Here is an 18,891-nt window from a genome sequence, read left to right as displayed (position 1 = left end):
CTTTGAGACACCAGGAAAGACCCTGCAGGAGGAGCAGAGACGGCTTTCCATCAGTGAGCAGAGACCAAAGCCCCCCACCCCCCATCTCTGGGCATGCAGACTCAGCCTGTGAAGGCATAATTAGTTCTGACCAAACACAGAACAACCCGGCAGGGCTGCCTCAAATTGTAACAGATAGGATTAATGAGAAACAAACCTGGCTGACCATGAGGTCACAGACAAGGCAGCAAATTGCAATGGCTGACAAGCTAACATCATCCCCCATTGATAAGCAAGCTAGGAGGGAGGAAACAGTAGGAATCAAGCCTCCAGCATCCAGCATGATGACAGCAAAAACAACACAGCTGATTACCAGTGGGAGATGGCTGGAAGGGCCTATTACACGTGCAAGGGCCAAATTGATTAATGGCATATAAAGGCAGAGATCTCTGTAAAGGTAGTTTAATACTCTGACAATGTCAGCAGATGGCCGACGAAAGCTTAGTAAAATAAAATTTAAATTCTTTTAAAATTTTAAAAGAATTTAAATTCTTTTTAAATTTATGCATGCATACTGTGTGTGTGTGTATACACATACATACATACCTACATACATACATACATACATACATACATACATACATACATACACACACATACACCTGCCAGAATGATCATGGATATATATATCCCTGATCATTCTGACAGATGAGACAAACAGAACCGTGCTGAAAATGGTAGCTCCTACAGCAGAATTAATAACATCCAGAAACTTTAGTACACATTTACCTGTGGAAATAATCACAACTTATTGTAAAAGAATAGAACCCATTTCCACTGCCCCAAAGCCATCCATAAGTGGAAAGGGGCAATAAGCTATGTTGGAGGCAAATAGATACAATGCAGTGGTGGGTTCCTCCCAGTTCGGTCCGGTTCGGCTGAGCCAGTAGCGGTGACGATATGACATCACCGAACTGGTTCTCCCCCCCGTCCTCCCACCACCCCCCACCCACGTTATTCTTACCTTTTATTTGGTCCCACCCCCAATCTATTGCTGCCTCCTAGCTGATGACTAGAAAAAAACTGTTTAAACTCTTGCCGCGGGGCTTCAAAGGGCTGTCCTACAGCTGATCAGTTGCTTTTACCCTTCTTTGCTTCTTTACGCAATAAATAGTAAACAAGGCTTCCACAATTTGTTCTGTTTGTTCAAACGTCATTGAGTTGTTCATCTTCAGGTATGTATTTCAAACTTATTTTTCTAAGAATTGCTTCTTCTGTTGTCTAGAAGAGATTGAACATAAAAAGTCTCCTGTAAACTTCCTTCATTTACAGGTCAGAATGGGAAACATAATTTACAAAGTAGAATTATTTATGTTTTCTGTGATACATTTGTAGCCCCACCATCACTGTTTTAAGATATTGTCATCCATGATAATTACAAAACATTAATTACCAGAAGCATTCAGGCTATCAAATCCATTGATGTTTTCTCTTCTATCATTCAAGATATTCATCTGAGTAAAAGGAAGTAGAATTTGATATTTATTTATTTATTTATTTATTTATTTAATTAATTAATTAATTAATTAAATTTCTATACTGCCCTTCTCCCGAAGGACTCAGGGCGGTGAACAGCCACAAGATAAAACACATAAATACAAAAATTTAAAATAGATTAAAAACAAATTAAATAATTTGGCTGAATTTAAAATTCAAATTTTAAAATTTATTTGACACTGTATGTATAACCTTTGGACTCCAAGGCATTTTCATGTTGCTGTCACAGCAGCAATATCTCTCATTAAGCAGATATCTATTTTTTTTTTCAACAATTCTTTCAGTTACTCTGGATCAGTGGTGGGTTGTTCCTGGTTCGCACTGGTTCTATAGAACCAGTAGTAAAACTGTCGGGAGAACCCTGCCCACCGACCCCAACATCACCAAAATGCATCTATGTGTGCAAAGCGAGCACGCGCAGCCCTGTTGCGAACCAGTAGTAAAGGTAAGTAGAACCCACCCCTGCTCCGGATGTATATGTCCCCTTCAGTTTTATCTTGACCCCTAACAACTTTATGGATCCATCTACCAGTATCTAGGCTTTATTGACAACAATGTCAATAAAGCCTAGATAAAGCCCCCGCCCCCCAATTTGTATCCTAAGGACAACCCTGTTGTTTCTTGGTACTACCCCAACCAGCTTCTAATCGGGAGTTCTCCTGCATTGCCTTTAAGGATCAAGCTTGGCTCAGCACTTTATCTGCTTGAACTTCTAGATATATATTATTTTTTAAATTTATTGCCTGCCTGAGTGAATATTTTGTGCTTATCACAGTTGAGAAATATTATACTCCATAGATGTTAACATAACCAGGAAATAGAGCCCTTCACACTCTTAGGACCCCAGGCCCAGGGATATAAACAGGTCTTCAACACTCTTCTGAGCATTGCCTTCTGAAAGGCATTTCTGGGGAAGTAATGGCAGATCAAAGACAACTTCACTTTTAGTGGAGCCAGTAGCCATAGTGGAAAGTGGAACCAATGAATGAATTGGCTACCCAAATGCCTCTCTAGATTAAGGAGAAGTTTTGGGATTGCGCAGAGTGCTTCCAACATATGTTCTCTATAATGATAGTTATAATTTGGAAATTTAAAAAAAAGAATAATTACAATGTTGATTTTGGAAAGCTTTTAAATTGACTAAAGGAGTCAATTGACTGAAAAGAAGATTTTGAAACAAAGAAATACCTACTGTGGTTTGTTTAAAATCTTATTAAAATAGATAAAGATTTTGAGTTTCAGAAATTTCTTTCTGGGAAAATGTTGTGTATGAAAGAAAAACATGATAAGAGGAGACTGTGGTTACAATAGGCCAGGGGTGTCAAACTCAATTTCATTGAGGGCCGCATCAGGATTGTGTTTGACCTTAGAGGGGCTGGAGAGGGTGGCCATGGTGGGCGCAGCCAACTCGGCATCACTTGTGTTGGAGGCATCTGTGGTGGCCCAAGTGCTCTGCCAGCAGCCCTCCCAAACTCCATTTTCATTGGCAGAGGCATTGTGGGCCGGTTCTTCACTATTTCCAGGGCAGCTTCGCAAGTCAGATCAGGCCTTGAGTTTGATACCCCTTCTATAGGCAATCAGAAAGATTTAATTTTAACTCAGAAAAGTGACTTGGGACAGTTTTCGTACTTTGGATTTATAAAAGAAATGTGTTATGAAGACAATCCTATAAATCAGCTTCTGAGATATTACTTACAAAGAATAACCATCAATTTTTTTAAAAGTAAAATGAATGTGTACAAAGTGGGCTTATTCAACCAAGGTTAAAATCTGTACAATTTTTTGTTTTCTCCAGAAGTTTTTAATTGATTTTTCTTGATTAGGACTGATTAGGACTTGATTAGGACTTTAAAGATTTGCTAATAGGTAAGCTATGGGAATAAGGCATTGCATTTTTAGAGTAAGTGATAAGGTATGGTATTAAAATTAAGAGGAGATGTAGAAAAGATAATAAATTAATTTGTGGGATGTCATTTCAAAATATTAAAAATTAAAATGTTTAATATGTTGTCTCCCAAGAATCATGAAGTGGTAAAAGCTCTGTTTATAGATATGAAATAAAATATGAGAATATTTTTTTCTTTCTTTCTTTCTTTAGAGAAAATGACAAGATACTGCGCAAAGTAAATGAAAAAAGTATAAAATTGTTTTATTTGTTTTAAATTAAAATACATGTTATTTCTGATCTCTTAATCAACTGCTGCTGCATAAGATCTCATCTTTTATCTATTAACAAATAATATTCATCATCCAGAGGCTTTATTATTTAGAGAATGAGATTTAGGATGAAACGATTTTTGACTGAAATATTAAAGAAGGTATTAAATTGCTGAAAACATTTGTACTTGTGATGAAGAGTCATTTTTAAAAATTTTTATACTTTTTCCCTTTTTCTCTCCCTCTGTTTTTTCTTTTTCTCTCTTCACTTTTCATGTTTCTTTATACACTTCCCTAGTTTGTACTGATTTATTTTTGAATAGTTAAGCTTTCATTAAAATTTTTTTTTTTTAAATCCTCCCAAAAGGCCAAAAGGGTCAACACCATCCTAATCTCAGAAGGAAGATATTCCAGAGGGCAGGTGCTATAGCAGAGGAGGCGTATCTCCTGGTCTCTGGCAGCCGATATTCTTTGGCTGACATGACTTGGCATTATTTGCTTCAGCTAATAAGGCTTAAAACCTCATTACTACTGGAGTTTTTGTTGTCTCTGGATCCAAAAGAACCAGTTGCTAATTGGGCACCTGAACAGCCTCACTTGGGAGCCCGCCCTCCTCTTTTTTTTTTGTCAAGGGGAGGAATATGGATCTTGTGAAAGCCCTTCCACAAGGTCAATATTCTGATCTGTGCATCAAAAAACTTTAAGGGCACAGTTGCAGCTTCCCATGAAAGCAAAGACCCGATATTTTCTTTACCCAAGCCATTATGTGCATCCTTCTTCAGGCAACTGGCTGCTTTCTCTTTTCTCTCTCCTCTCCTCCCTAGGCAGTCACTTTTTGCAAGATTTCACTCTTTGTCAGCCTTATAAAGCAGACCAGATTAAGCAACCAATGCCATATCAGCCAGGACTCTATTTACTTCCTCATTTGTATCTTTGTTTGAACTAGTTCTGAGATATTTACTCAAAGTCCTCTGTTACACCAGCAGCTTGACAGTAGAGTGCCAAAATTTTTAGTACTATTAAACTGCAAATGGGGTAGGCTTCTACGCCTGTTTATTTTCAAGGAGGGCAGCTCTACTATACCAGTGAGAAAAGGCCTTTTCCTGCCTGCAAAGAAGCAGCAGCTGTGTTCCTCATGCTCCAGAAAAAAAACCTAATGACAATAGAGCTCTTCTCCCTTTCTTGGACTTTGGAACCTATTTCCCAAAATAATGTTTTCTATCAAAGGCTTTAAAGAACCTAATTAATCCTTTCAATGGGATGTGATTCTCAGCCCAAAGATAACAGGGCTTCTTTTCTTCTTTCTAAGGCTTTGTTTTGAATTAAAACATGCACATGAGATTTAGAGAACATTGTGTAACTGTTGTTGGAAGTTATGATTCACTCTTCTCCTAGGAAAAGAAAAAGAAATTTAAAAATATTAAAAGGGCAGGAAAATTCCCCTAAAAGAAAATAGAAGCAGAAACTCAGGCAGAGATTCAGTCCCCACCTTTGTCAATGGGCCATTAGTTAGAATTTTAAACACATGAGAAAAGGAGATATTCACAAAAACACAGTAAGAGCAAACTGATTAATTATAAGGAACTACTACAAAGGGCTAGGAAAAACAGAGATTGGACTATAAATTACTTATTTGCCAGATCCAGGATGGAAGAACCCAATCCCCAAAAGAAGGATTTAAACACCATAAAAAAATCACACACATAAAACAAAGGATTCGCATGCGAAATCAAAAGAATTTCAAAAGACTTTAAAGGGTCACATACAAAATCAAAAGACTTTTTAGGATATAAAAAAGGGTTTTTCTTACAGTTCAAACAGGCTAGCCTCGGAACACTGTGCATGTTTTTGTTTCTTGCCTGCTTCCCTATAAACAATAAACTATATCCGGCTCTCACGCAGCTGACCTCAATCATTTCGAAGTAATCTCCCAGCCGGGAGTTTTGAATTCAAAAAGAGAAAATTCTGCCTTTCAACAATCCTTAAAGGGAAAGGCTTCTTTTTTCTTTCAACACTGTCAATGAGGCAGAATGCTTAATACCAGTAACTGCTAAGTAATTTAAGTTTCTGATTCAATTATACCTTATAACTATATGTAGATACATGTGAGCAATATAGATCATATCAGAATAATAAATTGAGGGAAAACCATTGTCATTTGGTTCAAATGAGGTATGTTTCCAGATAAGGCATATATTACACAATCTTGAACTTAAATAATCCATATTTTTTCTATCTTTTTTATTCTTAGGTATTCGTAACTATCTTCTTCACATGCTAATATGGTTAGTTACAGCTTTCTAACATACTTTACAATATTTTTCCTGAGATATTTTATCCTGCAAATGTTTACATATAGAGAACTGACACCAGCTAACAACCCAGGAAAATGAGATGCCAGTAATGCTCCAGTCTTCCCAGATATAGACATTTCCTTTGTATGAAAAAGGAATATATTAATAACTAGGACCAAGGAACTGATGAGGAGCAGGAGACTGTAAATTGGTGCAATGTATTCTGTGGAATTGTGGCTGTAGGAATTATCTATGAAATTCCTTCACTGACAATTTAATTGCAATGACAACCATATTATGATTTTCTTTCTAAATTAATTAAATTTATTTTGTTTCTTTACAGAATTGCTTTTTCAATTCATGTGCATTTTCATTTCAGATTTGAAGCAACTCTCCAGCTCTATTTCCTCCAAAATAGCAGATGGGTCTTTTATATTGAAACCAAGAAACTATGGGCTGTTTAGACCTCTTCCAAGATTACCCTAAAAAAAAAGAAAGAAAAATATTGCTAATCAGATGAGGATGGAAGGAGCAATAAATGACCTTTCTCCAAAGTATTTAGTAAAGATCCTGAATCCATTGGTGTGAAATACATTGGGATTTTGATTTAAGACCTGAAAATAACATCAGTAGATGCCACTGTATTTGCCCCTATACCTTATACTCAGAGGGAATATTATTGCACAAGATAAGGATATGGTCCCATCCATTAAATATGGAAGGAGCTTGCCTTGTCCCTTGCCTGTCTTCAGCAATCAGGTCCTTCTGCTTGTTGTTTGGGAATTGCAGATTAGTGACATCCATGAATCAGGATATAAGGGACTCTGCACTCATGTTTATATGAGAAAGGAGTGGATCATTTTGTATTAATGCAGATTGTTTTACATTTAGAATTTTACATTCAGAAATACTTCAGTTAAAACCGAGGGATAAATCTTTAAAATAGGACACTGAATTTTCTTCATGTGCTGTTTCCAGATTGCTGACTGTTTAACAAGTTTATTCACTTGAATCAATGAAATAATTCATGTTGTTCTGCTAGTTATTTCTTTCTGTTTTCTGAGTTTTTGAAGGTTGGCCTTGAATGCAATCTACCCAAGTGCTAAGTCACAGTTAAACATTAATTTAACTTACCCAACCACCTTGCCTTTCAATATAGCCTCTCACTTCAGGATTTCCATTGATTGTTTCCATAAGTATGTTTATCTGGCCCTTATCTCCATGAGTTTTCTTTATAAGTTTCTCAAACAACTTCACAACAACAGCTAGAAAAGCTCTTTCAGGCTCTAGCCCAGGAGTTTGACTGCTCCAATTCCTGCTGAGAGATTCTGCTACTTCTCCAAACTTCTTTATCTGTAAACATAGAATGAATATTTTTAAAAAATAAAATGTAATTACTGAAAGACAACAAGTATTTATGGTGAGGAACATCTCTGGTTCATCTTAAAATTTGAATCAAACATTTATTAATAGGATTAAAGATCTGTTTTGTTCAACTTGTGCAACAAAATTGACAATAATAATACTTAAAGTATTTCAATTAAAGCTTAGAATAGTCTGAGTTTCATGAACCAACCAGTCCATTATTAGGAAAAAGATGAAGATCAAGAGCTGCTGAAGAGACAAGCAAATATGAAATAATGATGTCAAAGCTTGACATGAGATCTTGGTGGAATCATCTTCCTCTTCAATTCTAGACTGAATCATTTGATGATGGAAAAGAATTTTGAATTCTTTAAGAAACGATAGGATGGTGCTTTGAAAACTGAACACTAGAAGGAACTAAAGATTAAAATAGACAAGAAAATGGTAAGTGAGCACCTGTCCAGCCTAGACCAGTTCAAATCACCAGAACCAGATGGATTACACCCCAAGATTCTGGAAGAACTAGCAGACATGATCTCAGAACTATATCTTTCAAAGATCCTGGAGCACTGGGGAACTACCAGAGGACTGGAAAAGAACTGATGTAGTTCCCATCTTCAAAAAAGGGAGAAAAAATAGATCCAGGAAATCACAAACCTATCAGCCTGATTCAAATACCTGTGAAGATTCTGGAAAAGATAATAAAGCAATGAAACTGTGAACACCTAGAGGCAAACAAAGTCATAACCAAAAGCCAACATGGGTTTGTCAAAATTAGATCATACCAGACAAATCTTACTGCATTCTTTGACAAAGTGAAAAAATTAGGAATGCTGTGGATATAATTTACTTGGACTTCAGTAAGGCATTTGATAAAATAGACCACAACCTACTACTTGATAAGAGAAAAAATGTGAGTTAAACAGCATTACTACCAGATGGATTCGTAACTGGCTGACAAACTGCACTCAACGTGTACTCCTCAATGGAACTGCATCTATAAGGAGGGAAATATGCAGTAGGGTACCCCAAGGTTCTGTTTTAGACCCAGTACTCTTCAACAACTTCATCAATGATTTAGATGAGGGGATAGATGGAGAACTCATCAAATTTGCAGATGACAGCAAGCTGGCAGGAGTAGCGAACATTTCAGAAGATAGGCTTAAGATACAGAAGGATCTTGACAGACTTGAACACTGGGCACTATCTAACAAAATGAAATTCAATGGTAAAAAAGTAAGATTCTACATTTAGGCAAGAAAAATCAAATGCACAGGTATAGTATAGGTGGTACCAGGCTCAATAACATTGAACTGGAACTCACAGTCTCCTGCACCTTAACCACTGGACCAAACATGCAAGTGAAACTGTGATGTCTTAATAATTAAGAGGGATGTACAAAAGAGGGATGTACAAAAGAGTGGCCTAGATATGGGATATATCTCTATATGGGATTTACAAAAGAGACTTTAGTTAAAGTTTTGAAGGATTTTGTGAGAAGAGTCAGAGAAAAAAATAAAAAGAAATCAAGTTATAGGACATTATTTGAAGGTATTAAAGATTAAGGAAGGGATATAAAGTTATTTTATGTGATTCAGGTTATATAGGTATGTCGTTAATTCTGCTAATAAATCTAAATATTTTTTTAATAGATAGGAGATGACATATGGGAAGAACAGATCATTTATTTATTTAAGAGAAGGCAATGAATTACTAAAATTGTTTATACTTGGCATATGGAAGGGGAAACTATTTCTTTATATTTTTACTTTTTTACTATATTATTTTTCTTTCTTTTCTATTTTGCCTTCTTTTCTGAACTTAGTTCAGAAAGTTTTTCTTTTTTTTCTTTTTTTGAAGTTCGTACTTTTTTAATTATAACATTCAACAAAATTACAATTTTTTAAAAAAATAACAGCATAAAACATATCAAACTAGAGAGGTTCAAAGTAGCCAATGTAAAATGCTTTGCATCTATGAGGCAGCAAAATGTATTCTGGCAAAATTTACATCTACATAGATAATTTCTATTAGATAATGGTAAATTAAAACTAATGGATTTGGTCCAGCATGCTTAGGAAGGTAATTACCTTTGTTATGCTTTCCTCTGCAAGAACTGCCTGTACTTGGCCCTCCATCTCTGTTTTGTACTGATCTCTTATGGATCGCAATAATATGGCAATATCAACTGGATCAAAACTGCTTGCAGAATCAACTGTTGGTTAACAGAAGGCCAATACAGATTTACAGTTTCGGTCTCTTATAAAAAATATTCTAATTTGTTTTCTATTCTATTTCAATTCTAATCCTTTTGACATGTCCCATTTAACATTTACCTACATCTTAAGTTTTAGATTTAGAGGATTTAGATTTGCTTATTTAAAAAATATAGGTAATTCTCAGGTTACAATCACTTGTTCAGCAACTATTCAAAGTTAGGAAAGTGCTGAACGAGGGAGACTCAGAATCAGTCTATGAAGTTTCAGTGAACGCAGCATCCTTGCAGTCATGTGCAATCATTTTCAACATTCCCTACTGGCTTCTCACAATAGCAATAGCACTTAGATTTATATACCACTTTATAGTGCTTTTACAGCCCTCTCTAAGCGGTTTACAGAGTCAGCATATTGCCTCCAACAATCTGGGTCCTCATTTAATCCACCTCGGAAGGATGGTGGGGTGAGTCAACTTTGAGCCAGTGAGATTTGAACTGCTGAACTGCAGTTCAACTGCAGTCAACTGAAGTAGCTTGCAGTACTGCACTCTAACCACTGCACCACCTCGGCTTTTTAAGCAACATCAATGAGGCAGCCAGCAGGAAGTTTCAAGTTGCTCCAGCTGCTTTTCCACCCACACACCTTCCACTGCGCCACTTTCCTGTGACACTCCTTTGCCCACTCATAGCTCTCAAGCACAGTTCTCACCTGCCGGCCCACTTGCCTGGGCCCTGTGTCTTAGCAATTCTGAATCTATGAAGAGAAAACAAAGTTTTTTATCTCAGAGAACAAGAAACTGAATCATCTAGATAAAGGCAGAAGGAGAAAGGTACCTATGAAGCTTACTCAACTAGCCTAGCCTGCCTAATGTAGTGATAAAACAGATGGAGGAAAGTTAATGGGTGTTATCAAAATAATAGATACATTGCACAGGGGATATCTTGGTATAAAATGGTTGTAAACCTCAAAATGGCACACAGCAGGCTCAGACTAAATTATTTTGCTTCACAACTGATGTGTCTGCGACCGAATGTGGAGTCTCCCACACAATGGTTTCAGAAATGATTGTATAAAATAATCTGATCTACCTAGTTTCATTTTCAATTTGGAGGCCAATTCCCATGTTACTATTTAATTTAGGGACTGCTTTTTTACTTGCCCATGCTATATAGTGCCTGCCTGTGGCACCTTCCCTGCCTCCCATGGCACCCATACACCTTCCACTGTGCCACGTTCCTGTGACACTCCTTTGCCCACCCATAGTTCTCAACCACAGTTCTCACCTGCTGGCCTGCTGGCCTGGGTCCTGCATTTTATCAGTTCTGGGTCTATGATGAGAAAACAAAGTTTTCTATCTCAGAGGACAAGGAACTGAAAGGGGAATCATCTAGAGAAAGGCAGAAAGAGAAAGGTACCTATCAAGTTCACTCAGCTAGTTTAGCTTGCTTAATTGTGAAGATAAAAGCAATGGAGGAACATTAATGAATGTAATCAAAGTAATAGATACATTGCATAGGGGATATCTTGGTATTGTGAGACATTTTATATCCAAATACATTTTATTCATTATACTGTTTCCATCTTTCCCTTAAATATAGTAACCAAATCCACAAAGGTCTGAGAATTAGTGTCTCCAAGTTAATCAAATTAGCAAACTTCCTCAAATCCTGAAAAAGGTCATTGAGACCTAATCCAAATATCAAAAAATAAGGTCTGCAAACACAAATAGATTTAACTAAATTAAGTCTCCCAATAGAACTGTATATTCACAAGAATACATATCCACCCACCCACTCACACTCATTCACAGATACACGCCTCTTACCATGTAGACACTTCCCCATCCCAAACAAGCTTCTCCACTCCAGACAAACAAACCGTTTTGCTTTTAGGAGTAAATAGTTCTACTTTCCTCACAGCTGTCTGCATCTCATTTTTATTTATTCTTGTGTAACCCTGGCTTGAGTTGGAACCCCAAATTATTCTTCTGACAGTATGTAATGGTTGTAAACCTCAAAATGATACACAACAGGCTCAAACTAAATTATTTTGCTTCACAATCGATGTGTCTGACACAGAATTTGAAGTCACTCACATAATGATTTCATAAGTGATTGCGTAGAATAAACTGATCTATATGTTTTCAGTTTCAATTTGGAGGCCAATTCCTTTGTTACTATTAGATTTAGGGACTGCTTTTCTACTTGCCCATGCCCTATAGTGCCTGCCTGTGGCACCTTCCCTGTCTCCTATGGCACCCACTCACCTTCCACTGCTCCATGTTCCTGTGACACTCCTTTGCCCACCCATAGCTCTCAACCACAGTTCTCACCTGCCGGTACACTTGTCCAGGTCCTGTATCTTGTCAATTCTAGATCTATGAAGAGAAAACAAAGTTTTCTATCTTACAGAACAAGGAACTGAAAGGGGGAAAGTTACCTATGAAGCTCACTCAGCTAGCCTAGCTTGCATAATTGTAAAGATAAAAGAAGTGGAGGAAAGTTAATGGATGTTATCATCGTAATATATTATATAGTGGATATCTTGGTATGCAATGGCTGTAAACCTCAAAATAGCAACAGCATGCTCAGACTAAATTATTTTGCTTCACAATTGATGTGTCTGAGACAGAATTTAGAGTTCCTCACACAATGATTTCACAAGTGATTGCGTAGAATAAACTGACCTATCTGGTTTTAGTTTCAATTTGGAGGCCAATTCTTATTTTACTATTAGATTTGGGAACTGCTTCTGCTCACTTTCATGTCTTATGTCAGTGGCCATGATATTAGATCATTGACCAAATGGCTATGGATTGCTCTATTTCCTACATGTGTTCCTATTTGCATCCATTACAAAGAAGTAATTCATGTATATCTCATGTTTCCTGCTACTGAATCAGGAGTCTGGCAATTCAGGATTTTGAAAAATCAAGGACTGACTTTGTTATAGGGCCTGTCTGTGTTTAAAAAACTGCCTCCTTAAAGTCCCACCATCAACCATCCCAATCTAATCTTTTAAATATGTACTTGAATATAAATCCCATTTTTCCCATACAGTACAACCCATGGTCATGCTAGCTACTGAGGCAAACATAAGTCTTGCTAAAAATAGTAGCTCTTACAGGAGAATTAACAACATCCTGAAACTTTAGTACACATTAAATCAACTAATGTTTTAATTAATAAGCAGTAGCTTTAAGCAGAACTATTCAGTTTAAAAATCTTACTGAATTTTAAAATTTTATTTAAATGTAACTGATCAATTAGAGGGCAAATGGTTAAAATCCTTTAAATTAGTGGTTTCCACTAGCATCTATGCACTACAGCACAGATGTCAAGCTTGATTGCGTGATGCATCACGTGATGTCACATGATGTATTGTGACTTTTTTGCCCTTGCGGAGCTGGGGTAGGCGTGGCCTAAGTGTGATGCATTCGGCCTGTGGGCTGCCAGTTTGACACCCTGCACTACAGCATATAGAAACTATCAAAAAAAACACTATGGTAGGAAACTTATTTTTTCTTCCAAGCTAGATGCAGCTGCTGGTCCTGACTTCAAAATTTGGGAAATACAAAGCCACTCCCCACCCCACCCCACCCAGACACACTGCAAATTTTCTTCCAAAAAATTGTCATTACCTTCAATTACGATCATTTTTCTAGGCTGGAGTGGGTATTGCTTCCTTGAGTAAAGAGTAGTAAATAATACTTCCGCAATTTGTTTTGTTTGTTCTTCAAACATCATCGAGTTGTTCATATTCAGATATGTATTTCAAACAGAAGTTTCTGTCTTATTTTTTAAAGAGTTGTTTCTTCTGTTGTCTAGAAGAGATCAAACATAAACATTCTCCAGCAGCTTCCTTCATTTACAGGTCAGAATATATAACATTCAGCAGATACTCCTCAGAACAGGAAACGTAATTTACAAAGTAAAATTATTTATGTTTCCTGTGATACATTGGTAGCGACACCATAGCCATATAAATATATTGCCAACTATGATAAATAAGAAACACTAATTACCAGAAACTGATATCAAGTCCACCAATGCTTTCTCTTTTACTATTCAAGACTCAGTCGCCTAAAAGGAAGTAGAATTTGATATTTGATATTGTATGCATAACCTTTGAACTCCAAGACATTTTCATGCAGCTATAATAGCAGTAATGTCTCATTAAGCAACTACAGTATGTATTTTTTCAACAATTCTTTCAGTTATTCTAGATGCATACCGTAAATCTCATCTGTTTGTAACTTTATATTATTTCACAATCATTTCTTCCCATTGAAGGGGAGTTGGGTTTTCCAACTATAAAGTTCCCTTCAAGTTTATCTTGACCCCTAACAGCTTTAGGTATCCATCCAATTTAGGCTTTATTGGCAACAATGTAGAACTTATTTGCTACTGCTTTTTTTTTTCAAATTTGTATAAAGACAACTCTGTTATTTCTTGACACTATGCCATATAGCTTCTAACAGAGTTTTACCCTGTGCTGTTTTTAAAGATTCGCTAAGCTTGGCTCTGCACTGCCTTCTACCTGAACTTCTAGACATTTATTATTATATATTTATTTTTTTTGGCTGCCCAGTTCCAGTGAGCTCATAGCATTAGCACTAAGACTTATATACTGCTTCACAGCGTTTTACTCTCTGAGCGGTTTACAGAGTCAGCATATTGCCCCCAACAATCTGGGTCCTCATTTTACCAACCTTGGAAAGGTGGAAGGCTGAGTCAACCTTGAGCCGATGAGACTCGAACTACTGAACTGCTGGCAGCCGGTGGTCAGAAGTAGAAGTAGCCTGCAGTACTGCAATCTAACCACTGAGCCACCACAGGTCTTATATTGTGCTTATAGATGCTGAGAAATATTATAATTCATAGATGTTACCATAATAGGAAACAAGGCCCTTCATGTCAGGACCCTCGGCCCACGTCTTCAATGCCTTCTGAGCATTGTCTTCTAAGAGGCATTTCCAGGGAAGCAATAGTGGAAGTGAAAACAACTTCAGTTTTAATGGCACCAGTAGCCATAGTGGAAAGTGGAACCAGTGAATGAATTGGCTCCCCGAACTCTTCTCCAGATTAAGGAGAAGATTTGGAATTTCCCAGTGCTTCTAACAGATGTTGTTTACAACAAAACCACATAACAGAGGTCTTGGTATGGTTTTAATGCTCTGGGAACTGGGAGAATTAGTCTCAGGTGTCCGTATGCCAGCTAAGCAAACTCGGAAACAAGGTTACTTGCTGCAGGTTTTACTGAGGCCGCAGTCCGGCACATACAAAATCAGCGCTGGGAGCTATTGCCTACCAGCGCTGTAAATAACTTTGAATTAAGATAGGCCTGCCCACGGCCCACTCCACCTCTGTAGCAAGCATCCAGCTGTGTGCATCCCTCCTTCCAGATCTCCTGGGCTACCCCTGCGCAACAGCAGTCGTTGGGTACTCAGCTCCAGGCAGCTAGAAAAGGCAGTTCACATTGCTTCGCCCATCAGCTGTGCCAGCTGCTCCGCCATCAGCGACAGTCAGCTGATGGAAACAGGGCACGCTGGCTCAAAGGAGCAGGCAGACATAAGGAGCACCTGGGACGCCAGCCACTGAAGCCACGCCGCTCCCGCAGCCATCATGCCGTCCCCGCAGCAGTTTCCCATCCCCCCAGGTATGGCAAGCCAGGGCTTGACTATTAGCTTTGCTAAAGTCGCAATTCAGAGCCATCAAAAAGATGCTGGGTTCACCCACTTCCTCCTCATAATAACCTATATTGGAAATGGTTTTATATATATATGGGGGGAGAGGGATACAATGGCTCAGTGGTTAAAGACACTGAGCTTGTTAGCTGGAAAGTTGACAGCCTGCTTTTGAGATGGAAAAAAAGGGCAGCTTATCCAAAAATACTGCTGTTTTTCCCAACACAAAACATAAGTTTCATCTGGGTTGAGAAAAAACAGATGCAACATTTTCTCCTGTTATAGCCAATTCCTGCACAGAAAAATAACAAAGGCAGGCTGCAAATTTACTTGAATTGCAGAAATAGTAAAATGACTTTGAAAGTGACACAATTTTCCGAGACAAGACATACACCTTTTTAAAAATTCCTACTTTTAGGTCACAGAAACTATCTTCTACTTTATATATTTTTTTCCTTCAGCGTTAGTCTGGGTTTTTCAAATACACTTTATTTTAGACTAGCTGTCTGAATATTCAGCTATTCTGATTCATTTCCTATGTACAGTAAGAGATTTTACAGAGCTGAAGCAAACATACAGGCTCTCTAATTGCTGAATAAACCTAGAAAAGAATCCATGTAAGAGCAAACCACTTCAGATGCATTTTGTTTGTTTGTTTATTTATTTATTTATTTATTTATTTATTTATTTATTTATTTATTTATCCAACTTGTATGCCGCCTTTCTCCGAAGACTCAAGGCGGCTATGTTACCTTGCATTGAACTGTCATCTGAACTAACAGTTGTCCTTTTACATGAACAGCTGTGAAAACATGGCTTTTAAGGGGTAAGATCATACCAACACTGATAGAAGAATTTGTTGATTGTAATTTTATAATGAATGGTTACTATTAATTTTAATCCTAGTTGTAATGCACTGTAAGCCACCAATTTTTTGGAAATGAAATAGCATCTAAATGGAAGTCAATACAAAGATTTTATACACCTTGCTACTCCATTCACTTAGTGTCTAAGTGAAGCACATGCACTGCACAGTTGCTGAGACCACTGCCAACAAAAGCACTGACAGCGCTTTGCCAAAGTGAATATAAGACTGGTCAGCAGCCAAAAGAATGGAATTTATCCCAATATCAAAGAAAGGTGATACAAAACACTGTTCCAACCACTGAACCATAGCCTTGATACCACATGTGAGTAAAATTTTCTTGAATCCAACTGCCGACAAGAAACTGCCTGATATAGGAGCACGATTTTGGAAAGGAAGAGGAACACGTGATCATATTAGTTTAGTTAGTTTATTAGATTTGTATACCGCCCTACTCCCGAAGGACTCAGGGCGGTGAACAGCCATGAAATAAAACATATCAATACAAAATTTAAAATAGAAATAAAACAAGTTAGATAAATTTGGCTGAACCATATTTAAAACCCCAATAATTTAAAACCAAATTTAAAATTCCCATTTAAAAGAGGAGAAGTTTAGGTCAGGCCGGCTTGCTGGAATAGGAACGTCTTCAGCGTGCGACGGAAGGTACGCAGATCCGGAATCCTCCGTATCTCGGGGGGGAGCTCGTTCCAGATAGTAGGTGCCCCCACAGAGAAGGCTCTCTCCCTGGGAGATATTGCCAATCTATGTTGGATGATGGAAAAAGCACAGGAATACCAAAAAGCACTCTACATGTGCTTTATTGATTATACAAACGCCTTTGATTGTGTTGACCATGACAAGCTCTGGAACTGCCTCAAACAACTGAGAATGTCACACCACATCCAGCTCATTCAGTCATTGTACTCTGATCAGGCAGCCATTGTAAGAACAGAAGATGGAGACACAAAATGGCTCAAAATTGAAAAAGGCACACAACAAGGTTGCATCCTGACAACTATACTATTCAACTTTTACACAGAAATAGTTATGAGAAATGCACATTTAGAGGAATCTACCATTGGGGTTAAAATCGGTGGTTGGAGTATCAACCTCTGATATGTAGATGATACATTACTCATGGAAAACAAGGAGGATTTGAAGTGATTAATCGTGAGAGAGTAAAAGATAAAAAGTGAGAACACACAGGCCAGACTGTATAATGTATTTTTTTCTTTAGTTTTATTACAATATCAAATTTCCCTACCCAATGAAACTATTTTAGATGTATACAAAATATTGGAGAACAATGGAAAGGGACTGTGATCCTTTGTGTATGAGTGACATGTTTTATTAGTGTTTTTATTGATTTTATTATGAGCCTAAGATTGTTCTATTTAAAACAGGTAGCTGTATGAGTTTAATAAATAAATAAATTTTAAATTAAGCAGAAATAAAGTTATAATTGCTATTTTTTAATTTGCAATTTACTCATATACTCATATTGTGGCAAAGAAATTTGTACTTGATTTAGGAAAAGCTGCAGAAATCTTTTTTTTCCATACACAGCTGTCAGACGTTAGAGGGAACATTGCTAAGTGACATCTTCCAGACACACAAATGCTCCTTAATTTACCATCACCCTGAAATAATAATAATAATAATAATAATAATAATAATAATAATAATAATAATAATAATAATAATAATAATAATAATAATAATAATAATAATAATAATAATTTTATTTCTATACCGCCCTTCTCCCGAAGGACTCAGGGCGGTGTACAGCCAATTTAAAAACACAAGACACAACAATGATTAAAAATTAAAATAATTAAATAGATTTGGCCGATTTAAAACCAAAAAATTTAAAATACCCCAATTTAAAATTATTATGTTGATAGCCCGGCCTGGCGGAACAACAGGGTCTTCAATGCGCAATGAAACACCCGGAGGTCGGAGATCTTACGTATTTCCGGGGGCAGTTCATTCCACAGGGCTGGGGCTCCCACAGAGAAGGCCCTCCCCCTGGGCGTTGCCAGCCGACATAACTTGGCTGATGGCACCCTGAGGAGACCCTCTGTGTGGGAGCGGACTAGTCGGTGGGAGGCTATTGGTGGCAGAAGACGGTCTCGAAGGTACCCGGGTCCTATGCCATGGAGCGCTTTAAAGGTGGTAACCAACACCTTGAATCGCACCCGGAAGACCACTGGGAGCCAGTGCAGCTCGCGCAGGAGGGGTGTCACGCGGGCACAACGAGTTGCGCCCATAACCACCCGCGTGGCCGCATTCTGGACCAGTTGGAACCTCCGAGTGCTCTTCAAGGGGAGCCCCATGTAGAGAGCATTACAATAGTCCAGCCGGGAGGTGACAAGGGCATGAGTGACCGTGCGCAAGGCGTCCCGGTCCAGAAAGGGCTGCAACTGGCGGATCAGGCAAACCTGATAAAAGGCCCCCCTGGCCACGGCCATCATATGCTCTTCTAAAGACAGCCGTGCGTCTAGGAGGACACCCAGATTGCGAGCCCTCTCTGTGGGGGGCAAAGATTCACCCCCAATAGTCAACGATGGCACCTGCTGACTATATCGGGACGCCGGCAGCCACAGCCACTCGGTCTTGGATGGGTTGAGTCTGAGCCTGTTCCTCCCCATCCAGACCCGCACGGCCTCCAGGCAACGAGACATCACATCTCAGCTCTTCCATTTTAATTCTGTAGATAAAAGCAAAGTTCCCTTTGTTTGTCCATAGACGTGTTCTTCATATTAGGCC

The 18,891-nt window shown here is 38.0% G+C and overlaps 1 protein-coding gene across 1 annotated transcript; it reads right to left on the bottom strand.

Moving 5' to 3' along the window:
* Positions 1-3,662: 3,662 nt before the first annotated feature.
* Positions 3,663-13,733, bottom strand: LOC117663800 (bcl-2-like protein 15). Its single transcript, XM_034414273.3, has 8 exons — positions 13,593-13,733; positions 13,209-13,391; positions 11,901-11,945; positions 10,852-10,896; positions 10,277-10,321; positions 9,443-9,567; positions 7,122-7,340; positions 3,663-6,469 (listed from the first exon to the last, which is right to left on the bottom strand). Exons 2-8 carry the CDS (start codon positions 13,324-13,326, stop codon positions 6,437-6,439), a joined length of 630 nt encoding a protein of 209 aa, XP_034270164.1. The 5' UTR covers positions 13,327-13,391; positions 13,593-13,733; the 3' UTR covers positions 3,663-6,436.
* Between the last annotated feature and the right edge of the window lie 5,158 nt (positions 13,734-18,891).

The sequence above is a fragment of the Pantherophis guttatus genome, chromosome 3, assembly GCF_059756535.1.
Source record: "Pantherophis guttatus breed Tessera chromosome 3, ASM5975653v1, whole genome shotgun sequence".
NCBI lineage: Eukaryota > Metazoa > Chordata > Lepidosauria > Squamata > Colubridae > Pantherophis > Pantherophis guttatus.
Note: the sequence above shows the minus strand (reverse complement) of the source record. Positions and strands in the feature narration are given on the sequence as shown.